The 13363-nt window shown below is 33.2% G+C and overlaps 1 protein-coding gene across 1 annotated transcript in view; it reads left to right on the forward strand.

Moving 5' to 3' along the window:
• Nucleotides 1-2200: 2200 nt before the first annotated feature.
• LOC139125597 (serine/threonine-protein phosphatase 6 regulatory ankyrin repeat subunit A-like) overlaps nucleotides 2201-13363 on the forward strand; it is a 123821-nt gene continuing 112658 nt past the window's right edge. Inside the window, exons 1-2 of the mRNA XM_070691695.1 lie at nucleotides 2201-2326; nucleotides 5297-5383. Of these exons, the coding sequence (XP_070547796.1) occupies nucleotides 2234-2326; nucleotides 5297-5383 (180 nt within the window). The 5' untranslated portion in view covers nucleotides 2201-2233. The remainder of the gene's footprint in view (nucleotides 2327-5296; nucleotides 5384-13363) is intronic.

Consider the following 13363-nt stretch of genomic DNA (forward strand, 5'->3'; position numbering starts at 1 on the left):
AGCTCAAGAGGCAAAAGAAAATTGTACCTATTATTAATGCATGGCCAAAAGGTGCTACCTAATGGTCATAAGGACAAAACAGATTTTTATCTCGACAAAGTTGTATAACAATTATAAAATACTGGACCAGGTTCTTTGTAGTGGTTTGTTGACTCTTGCTTCTTTCTTGATGGACAGCTACAACTGTGTCTATTCCTGCACTCATTGCATCTATTGCTTTCTTAGACATCCACAAATTAATGCCCTAATGTTGCAAGAGCTTTGACGTTAGCATGCATATGCATATGGGCAGTCTCTCAGGTATGATGACTGAGTAAAAATAGCCAGCAGACGCGACATATTGTGCCCGTTGTAGCAGTAAAATAAATTTTTCATGGCAGTATTTAATGGTCCCAGCCAATATTTTCCTAATTCACTAATTCACTCGCTCATTTGAGAGAAAATTGCTATACAAGGAGGATTCAAGCTGCGAAACATCAAGTAAAAGAGTTCAACTTAAAATATGATGAACTTCCATTCAGGATACATTACTAAATGACTGGTATACTTCTATGGTATACAAAGAGAATTTCTATGGCTGGTGATGACACTGATGGTTTTGATGTGTATAAACATGTAGATGCAAACCTACATAGAAATAACTGTCAGCAAAATCGAAGACTTCAAAACAACGATATACTGTTTATGCACTAAATATTGTGGTATTCAGCTGTGTCATTATGCATGGAAGCTCATTAAAGCTGCTAACTGCTTTTCCGCCTTCCCTCCAGGGTTAGAGATATACCGCTAATACCTCCGAAGGTACCACCTATTTGAATTTGACCTCTTCCTTTAATGTTAAGTCAAATGATCAAAAGACATTACCTGTAGACCGTCAGCAATGATACATGTTTGTTATGAGACGTTTTGATAGGTTCTTAATATAACATTTGGCCGACTCATAATGATTTCTTGATGCCTTATTGCATCAGCATAATTATATTAATATGTAGTGTCTCAACATTATTTTACAATGTTCACTTTCGTCAAACAAATATTCTTGAGTCATCACACAGATTTGACAATCACATTCGAGAGATTAAAGCCCAAGTATATTCAACTTTTGACATTATTTTGAAATTGATGATTTTACTTTCAAACTGTGATTAGTCAAAGTAATTAAACTTACTGTTTGGTGTGCACATACATGCATATCATCAACCTCTGTTCATGACGGCATTTTCAAATGTGAACAAGATAGTCGCTAAACAGGAGTGGCACTCATATATTTGGCCTTGAAATGCCATTAAAGTAATTGTATAAGATGTATCTGCATTATAAGTTGCACCCTCCTTTGATTGGCTTCTGTAGGATGAAATCCGTAAAAAAATCGAAAATGGAGAATGTATGCATAATAAGTCGCACCCCTTTTTCAGTAGATCTGTCACACTACCGGCCACCACTGAGGTTGGCTATGTTCATCAAAAGTTGATACTTTATTGTTCCTTGTGTTTTAATAAAATTGTATTACAGTACTTCACACAGTTCCCAACCTTCTGGTTGATGAAGGAGTATACCTCTTTTAAAAACACAAAAGTACATGTTATAAGTCGCACCCCTTCTCTCGGGAAACAGTTCAAGTTCAAAATTTGCAACATCATAATAAAAGACGCGTCTTATAAAATGACTTTAACGGTACCAAACTTTATTCAGCTATTCCATCTCCAATAGGAGGCAAATAGTGTAATAGTAAGAGAAAATTGGAAAATTTTATCATCATGATAAAATGGAAAAATTATATGCTAAAGTCACAGCTTTTGGATATTTACAATCAGTGATATGTTATAGTCTTAGTATTTGACAAAGAAATGTTAGTTCCTATTTATTCTCAAGCTATCAGCAATGTCTGCCCCTGTGTTCTCACACTTTCTTGAAGCGAAGAGTGTGACATTGATTGATTTAAAATTATTAATCTGTACTTGCATTGTTACAGCAGTTTCATGAAACCCCATGCAAGTTGTCTAATTTTAGTGTACCATTATCATGTAGAGCTAGTAAGGGATCCAAATCAATATTATACAGTTACACAATTACTCAAATAAGTAATCTTTTATATCTGTGAATTTGGTTAAACTAAAAAAGAGTTCCATTTGTGAAGTAATGAGGAAATCACAGTATTAGTTATAACCAGTGACTGTTGTTTTCCTTATCAAAGGAATGCTCACCTCTGTATCTCGCCGTGAGGAATGGATTTATGGACATGGTGGACCTGCTTACTAGTAAAGAATCCGACATCAATGAGGAATTTTATGGAACTGAAGAAGAACGGGAAGAGCTCTGTTACTCGGTATAACCTACAGCATAACAACTTTAATTTACTTAATGGCGTGAATCATGCCATTACAGTTTATGTTGCATACTGCTATGGCTGGATATGACTTTACATTCATATCTCTTATCAACCAACCTCTAATATCCCCTTTCTGATTTTATTCACTCTGATGTGAGTTAGCTTGCCTTTACAATGGTCTATGAATCATCATAAATTAAGATGGGATCATATATTGAATGAACAATAACTTATCATAACTGGACTCAAAGCATTTTGTTAGCAAAGGGACATGCACAGATTATAGATTTATGCTCAGCACAAATAGTGTCACTAATGATTTCACTTTCCCTTTATTTTTAAGCATAAACGTCAACATATATTATTGTTTGTGGTATTTTATCCCCTTGCATAGCAGCAGCAGAATTGAAAAAGTCAAGCCAGACACAGATATCAGTTGTCAGTCACAATTCCAGATTACTGTGAAACTCATCGATTGCAATAGTTTCTGTAAAGCAGCCTAACATGTTTTCATTTATCTGTGAAATGTTATTCTGTCTGCTTGGCCAATATAAAATACTGAAGCTGGGTGATCCTCATTATTGTGTTCACTTTACGTTTTATGAAGGTCTAGTTTCATAAATAGTTCATGTAAAATACCTTTTTAGGGACATAATAACTCATATAATAAAAGGGGGACATCCACTTCTCAGTTGCATTGTTAACAGTCAGGCTGTTCAGACTATAATTTGAGGCAAAAATCTCAAAACATGCATTTATGTTAGGCATTCCTGAATCTGACAACACTCTGCAAATCTGCATGGATATTTACATAAATGTAAAATCTGAGATCAATTTGATTTGCCGTTATTCAACATATTGAACAAATGAGGCCTTTGACCTTGCATCTTGATATAATTTGTTGTGCATACACTTCTGTTATGAGAGAACAACGTACTCACAAATAGCTCAAGATATCAAGCAATCCCAACAATAGATGACAAAGTTCATTTTCAAAATTAAGTCCTTTTCACAACTTTAGGAGTACTCTCTAACATAGCAAATCATTTGATTTAAACCTGAGATAGAAAATCTTATTATTAACATGTTGTTGCAATACCAGATTGATCCAATTTCCCCTCCGTGTGATTTTACAGCTACCTCCTGCACTTTCCTTGTTTTTCTATAGCAAGATGGTCTGTATCAATAACATATTAATTCACATAATGCTGGAGGGAATAACGTCAATAAAGTTAAAGTTAAAGTTAAAGGTATTGAGACCCAATAACAATTGTACAGTACTCAACAGTAATACAGTCAATACACAATGTAAAATAATTCTTTTTCCGTTTCTCCTTAATGCATGTGAGGAATGTTGAATACAATATGTCGAAGAAAAAGAATATCATTTTTAGCTCACATTTGGTTTTACCAATGTAAGTTTATCGTATAGGCTGAAGTCGATGGCGTCTGTATGTGTGTGTGTATGTATATATGTATGTATGTATGTATGTACGTACGTACAGTATGTCCGCCATCATCAAAAACACGCAAACCGCTGCACGTTTCAGCTTGGTATTTTGTGGGTGGATGCATCCGGGCTATAGATGGGATTTTGTTCAAATGAAGTCTGCATTGCCAAAATTATGCAAATGAGCTTACAAAATGTGAAAATGGTAAGAATTAATAACTCAAGAACCGCTTTTTGATTGGCTTGAAAATTTGTGTGCAAGTACCTTAGGTAAACCTTATACAGTTTTATGAATATTGTGAAGATATCCTTAATTTGTATTTTTGCTGAATTTTTTGTGATTTTTCTCATTTTCAGTAAAAATTCTTCTTCTCTGAAACCGCCAGCCCAATGGCTCTCAATTTGAGTTGGATCTTTGCGAGGGTGTTACTCTTCTACTTTGTTGAAATTATGACAAAATTGGGAAAATTACTATTGTGCAATTTTGTCATTTTTGGTCAAAAAATCGTAGACAGTATTTCCTTTTTAAAACCCCTGGACAGACAGCTTTCATATTTGGTACACAGACGTACAGAGATGACAATACCGGTAGTAAGATATGTGGAAATTGTCCTGAAATATAAAAAATTGTATTTTTAGCTCATATTTGGTTTATTTATAAATACCAAAGAGAGCTTATATGATGAGTCTGAGTGGCGTCTGTATGTCTGTATATTTGTGGGTATGTGCGGATGTATGTCCGTCACACACAAAGGCTCCCATACCGCCAAAGCTACCATCTCAGTATTTGGTGTACAGGTAGATGCAGGGGTTGAGATGTGAATTTGTTCCAATGAACTTGTCAGTGTCAAAAATGTGCATATGAGGTAAGAAAAAGCAAAATCCTGCAAATGTGCAGGAGTGATGGCCATTGTCTGAAACAGGCTTGAGTCATTTCCTGTCATTGTTTATGAACTGTTACATATTAACAGACCAGATCAAACCATAGACATTAGAGGGGGGGGGGGGAAAGACTGTCTATGGTCCAACTAAGAGGGACTAACGTTTTCTGCCATGCATGTTGCTAAAGTTGACTCTAGTACCTAAAGTTTCAGACCTTATTTACTTTTGCCATTCTTTTTTGCTGGTTCAAATATTTCTTGTTGTTTTTCTGGTTGTACTGTGCAGAAATCATTGTCATAACATCAGCGTAGAATTTCCTGCACTGACAGATAGAAACAATATGTATTGTTGATCTTTGGTACCCATACTCGTATATACCAATTCTGATCAAATTTGAGCGACACCGAATAATTGCGGTATTTTGTGAATATTGAGTGAAGAAGATTGCTATCAAAATAATTTACTTGTTAAATTGCTTTATGTCTTTTCGTATTTTACACACTGCATCAACTTCCTCTGACAATTGTAGATGCATGTTTACATTACAGAGTTAGATAAATTTCAATTTGCCATACCAGACTTTATTGGGATTAACTCAAACTAAAATTTAACCTAACTCATCTTTCTGACCCCAGCTAACCTCTCTTGGATATGCTGTGAGAAGTGGAAGTCAGGCAATGGTGAAATGTCTTTTGGAGAAGGGTGCTGATGTCAACAATGGAGTAAGTACTGCAAAAAATAGTTGCTGCCCTTTAGGATTTGTATTTGTATTTACATGTGTGTCTACAGTATATACACACCACTCCATTACCATGAATTAAGTTAGACTGTTTTCTTTTTCACCTGCCTGAAACATATTCAATAAGAAGAAATGATAGCTTCTTGCGTATCTACAGACATCTATTGGTGGCATGGTGTCACCCTAATGAGAAAATCTGAAGTTATAAACAAACTAAAAAATCAGCAATATACAAGAGATATTTAACGATTTAATTGACACACACAGTATAAAGGAGGAGTCTTTCAACACATAGTAAACATTCTTTAAAATCCCATGATATTTCAAGTACAATGAAATGTAGACAATGACATTTTTACCTCCCATATATGCATATGTATATATGCAAATGGGAGGTATTCGTATAAGGTGGAAAAATGGCGTCTGTGTGTATGTATGTAAGTATGTATGTATGTCTGTTAGTCCGTCCGAATCAAAAACTCCTAAACCGTAGCACCTACTGTCCTAGTATTTGGTGTACAGGTGTACCCAGGGGTGGAGATGTGAATTTGTTCAAATGAACATGTCAGTGCCAAAAATATGCAAATGAGGGGGGTAAAAGGAAAAATCCTACAAATGGCTAAAACTCAGTAAGCATTGGTCAGATTTGGTTGAAACTTGTATGCTGATTTCTTTAGGTATTCTAAATTATGTGTGCAAAAATTGGGATGAAATTTGCATGTTTGTATTTTTAGGGTATTTTTTCCGTTTTTAGTCAAAAAATCTTGTTTTCTGAAATTGCTCCTCTGAATGCTATGAAACTTAATATTCATGTTCCTCAGAATGACTTCAGTCATGCTTGTACAAATTGTATTGATATTGTCATATTTGTAATTTTGGGGCAATTTTCCCATTTTTGATAAAAATTTTTTTAATCCAAAACTGCTGATTTGATAGCTTTGATACATGATTTGGTATACAGGTATCTAAGATTAATCTCAATATAATGTATTAAGGTATGTTGAAACTGGCAATTTTTTTTTATTTTTGGGGCAATTTTTGCCTTTTTTGGTCAAAAAATTTTTCTCCTAAAACTTCTGATCTGGTAGCTTTGATATCTAGTGTACAGGTTCCTAGGGTTTATGTTAATTAGATATATTCAAAATTAGGATGAAATCTGCAATTTTGTATTTTGGGGGCAATTTTTCTCATTTTTGGTCAAAAAATTTGTTTCTCAAAATTTACCAGTCTGATTGCTTTGATATTTAGTAAACCGGTCCTTAGGGTTTTTGTTAATAAGATATATTGAAATTAAGTTGAAATCCGGAATTTTGAATTTTTGGGGCAACTTTGCGAAACTTTCAGTTTTACTGGGATATCTTTCATTTTGTATTTTTAAGATTTTTTTGGTAATTTTATACCTACTGGAACTAAGAGTATATAATGTGGTGATTTAGTAAGCATTTGATATGGTAAACTGTATTTGGTGTTGAAATGCAGCAAAAAAATCCTGGCAGATTTTGACAAAATTCCTAACAAATGCCAATAAAAAAAATTCAGCCAGAGAAGGTTTTTACAAAAAGAAAAGGTGAGAGAGTGGGGAAAAAAGAATGTACAATGGATCGGATAAAAAAGATAATGCACAGGTCTCATTGAAAGGCATAGTCAAGTTCATCACAGTTTAACTTTATCTCTTGTGTCATCATCCTTGTGTAATTGGTTAAGTTTGTAAGTTGTTCCAGATGTGGATGTACCAGCTGTTCTGGAAGAAAACAATGTTTACTTTTTCCTGTAGGGTTTCTGAGTTGATGATTGTATGTTGAAATTTCTCCATGTATCTGGTGTATGGGCAAAGTGTAAACATTGTTGCATGTTATGTATTTCAGTCTATGTCAAATATTGTAAATGAAAAATCAAGAACAGTTTACTGTGTGCTTGTAAAAGATAACATATTGTCAATACATAAACTGCTTGCAGATTGATTGTCTTAAATATTATCACAGAAGTAGAAAAGGAAAAGAAACTATTCAAATTGCTGTAACATATTCACCTTCAGTGCCTGTATAGGCCTATACTTAACTATTTTATCATTACATTCAGCTGTTTGTTATATCTTTATCACTCTCCATGGGCCAAGGCACACTTGGGGTCAATGTCATCACTCTGTGCCAGTCTGTGTATGTCAGTCTGTCTGTATATGTATGTCCATGTTTCATACAATTGTTGACTTGTTTTGATAACTATATGGGAGCGAACAGTGATGTTGTCACTATTTTTCTGTCTCAAGACTACATCCATTTTTTGCTCACGTGTTTACACACGTGAGCATATGTCGCAGCGATGTCTGTCTGTCTGTCCGTCTGTGTGTGTGTGTGTGTGTCTGTCTGTCTGTCTGTCTGTTGGTCCGATATCTCAAAAACGGCTCATCAGATCAGAATCAAATCTGGTACATATATTCAGTTAGCAAATGGCAAGAACTGATTAGTTTTTGGTGGGTGTGGCTTGCATACTTTTTGCTCATTTGCATAATTAATGATTTTAGAAAAAACGGATATATAATTAAAAACGACTACACACAATTTGATGAGATTTGCTACAAATGTTGATCACACCAACATATATCAGCAGTGGGAACCATTAAGGGGTGACATGAAAGATAAATGCTAATTTGCATATTTAATGAACTTTCCTAACTAGAGATATATGTCTGATTTGACTTGATCAAAATTAACCAAACTTGGTATGTATATTACAGATACTATGATTTAACATTATTGAAATTCATTAAGCGTTTTAGCTTCAGCCAATTCCTAATTTGCATGTTTCATAAACTTTGTTAATTAGGGATATATATTTGAAATGACTGGACCAAAGTTGATGAAACTTGCTACATGTATTGAAGCCACTATGATACAACATTTTTGAAAGTCATTAAGCATTTTTACTTCAGCCAATTCTGAATTTGCATATTTAATGAACTTTCCCAATTAGGGATATATATCTGAATTAACTTGATTGTAGTTGTTGAAACTTGCTATATACATCAAAGATATTGTGATATAACATTATTGAAAGTCAAAAGACATTTTTACTTCAGCCAAAACCTAATTTGAATATTAAATGAATTTTCATAATTAGGGATATTTATCTGAATTGACTTGATCAAAATTGATGAAACTTGCTATGTACATTAAAGACACTATAATACAACATTATTGAAAGTCATTAAGCATTTTCTCTTCAGCCAATTCCTAATTTGCATATTTAATGAATCTTTCATTAATTAGAGATATATATCTGAATTGACTTGACCAAAGTTGACAAAATTTGCTACATATATTGCAGATATCATGAAACAACATTATTGACAATCATTAAGCATTTTTACTTATGCCAATTCCTAATTTACATATTTAATGAACTTTGCTTATTAGGGATATATACCGGGATTTAATTGATCAAAGTTGGCAAAACATGCTATGTACATTGATGATTATACCAGGCACTAGGTTAAAACAATATCGAAAGTCATTTCACATTTTCATGTCAGCTAATTTATAATTTGCATATCTAATGAGCTTTCACAGCTCGGCATATATGGCTTGAAGGACTTGGCCAACGGTAATTACACTTGCTATATAAAGTGGTGATACAATAAGAGCAGTCAAATAACTTTAATATTTTTATTTCAGCTAATTACATATTTGTATACTTCATGACCTTTTAGAATTAATCGGCAGTGATTATTGTTCATTATGTTGATCATAATAATTTCAACGAAGTTGCAAACATGTGGCAAAGGTTCAAATTTACACATAACTTCAATATATAATGAAACACGTGAGATTTTCAGTTCATATCTGGTCATTGATTATATTGCACTTTTCAGGAGTGTCAGCACATGCCCAATTTTTGCCTCAAACACTAAGTTTGCAAACTTCATCTGTTTTCTTTAAAACTTCTAAAACTGTAAAGTGCTGATGTATGAATAAATTCATTTTAATGTTGAAGAGATGTCAATGCTTCTGAGTGAACCTTTCAACACTTGGAAATTTAAGTAAAGTATAAGTGAATAAATAAAAAAGACTCTGAATGTTATCGAAGAAAGTATTGTTTCTCAAGAATGAACATTACAGCTTGCTATTAACTATCTAAATCGGATTACATTATTGCTTGGTCAAATGTTTGTTGGCAGCATAATATTACATATTTTGTGTGGCAAAATATTGTATTTACTGCCCTAATTTAACTACATGTAGAAGTTATTGCTACATGTAGGTTAATTGACACACTGTCTAGCTAAATTTAACAACAGTTACTGTGTGAAAGTTTTGACTGATCATTATCAGTACTGATCATTATAAAAAATGAAATTTTGTTTTCAATGAAAGTGTAAGCTTATTAGTCACTGTTTACATCATGTATTTGATCAGTGTGATCATTTTGAATTATTCTGAAAGCAGGAAAAAGTGATTTGGTTGTAGATGGTAAATATTATTCTGGGATAATTTGGTATATGTACTTCAAAACCATACTACATGTTCTCCCGCTAAATGGACAATTTTTAGCAAATAATTTAAATTGCTGGATGATAATTCTGTATGAGTTAACAGTCAGATTAAGGACACTGTTGGAAATTGTGATATGAACCAAGTTGTGTTGTCGATCCTGACCAGGATGTAACTAGGTTGCAAGATGCAAAGGTATTTGGCAATGTGTCACATGTTTTGTAGTAAGGTATATAGCATTATTAGATCAGTAAGCATTTATTTGAAAGCTGAAGCCATTATATTTGTCCATGATCATTCATTAAAAATCAAATGTCTTTATTTTGTTTCACATATTAAAACATTCGGTTATAATTGCAAATGTACTCAAGCACTGCTTTGCTGACAAGGTATAAACTCATTGCCACTAAGTTTGGTATGTTCCAGCATGTTGGCTTGATGGTTCAATACAAGAAAAGATATAAAGAAAATGTAGTAGATATTGAATTAGCTGATACTTAGTAATGCCACAATGCAAAAGGCAGTACGTACCCTATGTAAGAAACAATTACTGAACAAATGTTTTGATATGATGCAACAAATCAACTTAAAAACTATCTACTGTTGATTGACCAATCAGAGTGCTCAATTCGGGGTGTTTTATCTACTCATAAAGCCTTGGTCACCAAAGTCCAGAAACGAATGACAGCGCCGTAGTAAAGTACTGTCCAATCAAAAGTGAACATGTCATATTCTGTAGACATCTGGTGCGTTTTAATATTCAAATTTGGTAACACAGTGGCAACCAGCTGCAACACAAATCTGCTAGGCATTTATATAATGTGCCCTAGGGCATTTATAGGATGTTCCATTACATTGGAAGGTCATTTCACAAATAAAAGTTTTTAATTCATATCCTAATCATGTTACATTGACAAAGGGGATGGTTGACGTAAACACATTGAAAACGAAAATATATCAGTTAGGGGCAGTAGTTTTTAAGTTGGATAAAACCCACATACTCGGGCTCTCCTGGTATATAAAGTCCAACCCTACAATAAAATGTCTCGGCCTGCGGCCTCGACATTTTATCGTTGGATTGGACTTTATATACCAGAGGAGCCCTCGTACTCGGGCTTTATCCTATACTTGGAGAACTGCAACGAATAAGAGTCATTAGAAATCACCCCACAAATACTGCATGTATAGTCCAGTCAATCTACGAGATTTTGGCACCTAACCCACCACAAATTGCAACAGAATTTTTTTCTTCAGAATGCATTTTAGAGAGGTACCCAGAACAACATATTAAAAGTTTACTCGAATCAACCTTGGGGAAATATGTCTAATTTGCATAAATCAAATATGGCTGCCAGCCGTCCTACAAAATAACATAATTGGGCATATATCACATGTTAAACAAGCTATTTCAGTGATTTCAAAGTCTGAAACTAGTTATTTGGCTCGGGGAATCATTTTTGGAGGTATAATATTTTACATAGGCACTTCCTTAATTTGCATAATTCCAATATGGCGGCCAAAATTCATCCAAAAGACATTTTCGGTCATATACTACGTATTAAACAAGCTATTTCAGTGATTTTAAAGTTAAAAGTATATTTCTTTGGCATGGACAAACGATTTTCAAGATGCAGTGATTTGTATTGGTACTTTGTTAATTTGCATAAATCCAATATGGTGGCCAACATACCTACAATAGACATTTCTGTCATATACTACGTATTAACTCTTTGGGCGCAAAAGTCTATTTTTGTCAACTTTATAAAATGTAACACAGTCAATTTTTCTGCTTTTAGCCACATTTTTGATAAAAAACTGTAGCTGCCGAAAAATGAGATCCATTTGGTCCAAAATTATGAAAAAACGTACAGAAAAGTTCACAGAAATTGGTAAAATATTGCATTAAAATTTTGGTTTAAAAAATTACAGCAGTCAAAGGGTTAAAGCCATTTCTGTGCTTTCAAAGTTAAAAGTATTTTTCTTTGGCATGGAAAAACAATTTTCGAGATGCAATGATTTGCATAGGTACTTCGTTAATTTACATAAATCCAATAGGGTGGCAAACATACCTTCAAAAGACATTTTCTGTCATACACTGCATATTACCCCTTTGGGCGCTAAAGTCTATTTTTGTCAACTTTATAAATGTACCACAGTCAATTTTTCTGCTTTTTGCCAAAATTTTGCCAAATTCTGGCTGGGTCAAAAATATAGCTGCTGAAAATGAGATCTATTTTGCCCAAATTATGAAAAAAACGTACAGAAATGTTCACAGAAATTGGTAAAATTTAGCATTAAAATTTAAAGTTAAAAGTATATTTCTATGGCATGGACAAATGAATTTTGAGGTGCAATGATTTGCATTGGCACTTTGGTAATTTGCGTAAATTCAATAGGGCGGCCAATATACCTACAAAAGACATTTTCTGTCATATATCATGTATTGAACAATCTATTTCAGCCATTTTGAAGTTTAAATATATTTCTTGAGCATGAAGAAACATCTTTTGCGGTTCAAAATTTTTAATAGACACTTTGATAATTTTCAGAAATTAAATATGGCTACCAAATTAATGTCCAAATAGCTTTTAATATAAACAAGGTTCTGGTAGAGTTTTTAGGCAATAGGAATATCAAGAAATAACTGTTAAGAAGCACTGCACCCAACACAGCGTATTTTTTTCAAAATAATATTTTTTTGCAAATATTGGTCCAATTTTGCTTAATTTGTTAACCCAAGATTAAAAATTGGTTAGGTTCACCTTTTAGCTGGGCAAGCAGTCGTAAGTTGCATGATATAGAAGGGTTAATGTATACAAATATATGCAAATCACCGATTTCCTGCTTCCCTTTTATCCCAATTTCAAGATTTCCAAAGAATATAACTCTAGTCTGGTTGGGTCAAATTTTCTGAAATTTTCACATTATGTTTTCTGAATGCTATATAACAAAACTATTTTGTTTTGCAATAAAATTCTTACATTTTGAATTAGAGGCATTTTTATTTTGCTAATCACGATGTTAAGCACTTTTTGAGTGTCAGTCTTTCAGCCCATGCCATTTTAGAATGAGGATAGATAAAATAATATTGTCGTATTTTTATACATACATTTTTATTTCAAGTGAAATATTACATTTCACAAAATAGTTTCTATGGGTTTCCTCGTCATATTAGATGAGAAATATTCTTTGAAAAACACTGTGTTGGCAACGTGCAGCACGACCTTCAGTCCTTGAACATTTATTTTTAAAAATGTGGAAAATATACTATAAATTTACTTACAATAACGATCCATTTAAGAATAAAAGTTTATTTTAATAGGTGTCTGTGATACCTGAATTTGTTAAAATACTCAATAAATATATTGTATTTTGAAAAGAATGTTAAAGCAAATTTGGTAGACTTACATATATGTGCTTCCAAACGGATTAAAATACGTATATGTTGATGTGCGTTTACTATTGAGATATAAGAA

Source organism: Ptychodera flava, assembly GCF_041260155.1.
Source record: "Ptychodera flava strain L36383 chromosome 3 unlocalized genomic scaffold, AS_Pfla_20210202 Scaffold_25__1_contigs__length_14229661_pilon, whole genome shotgun sequence".
Lineage (NCBI taxonomy): Eukaryota > Metazoa > Hemichordata > Enteropneusta > Ptychoderidae > Ptychodera > Ptychodera flava.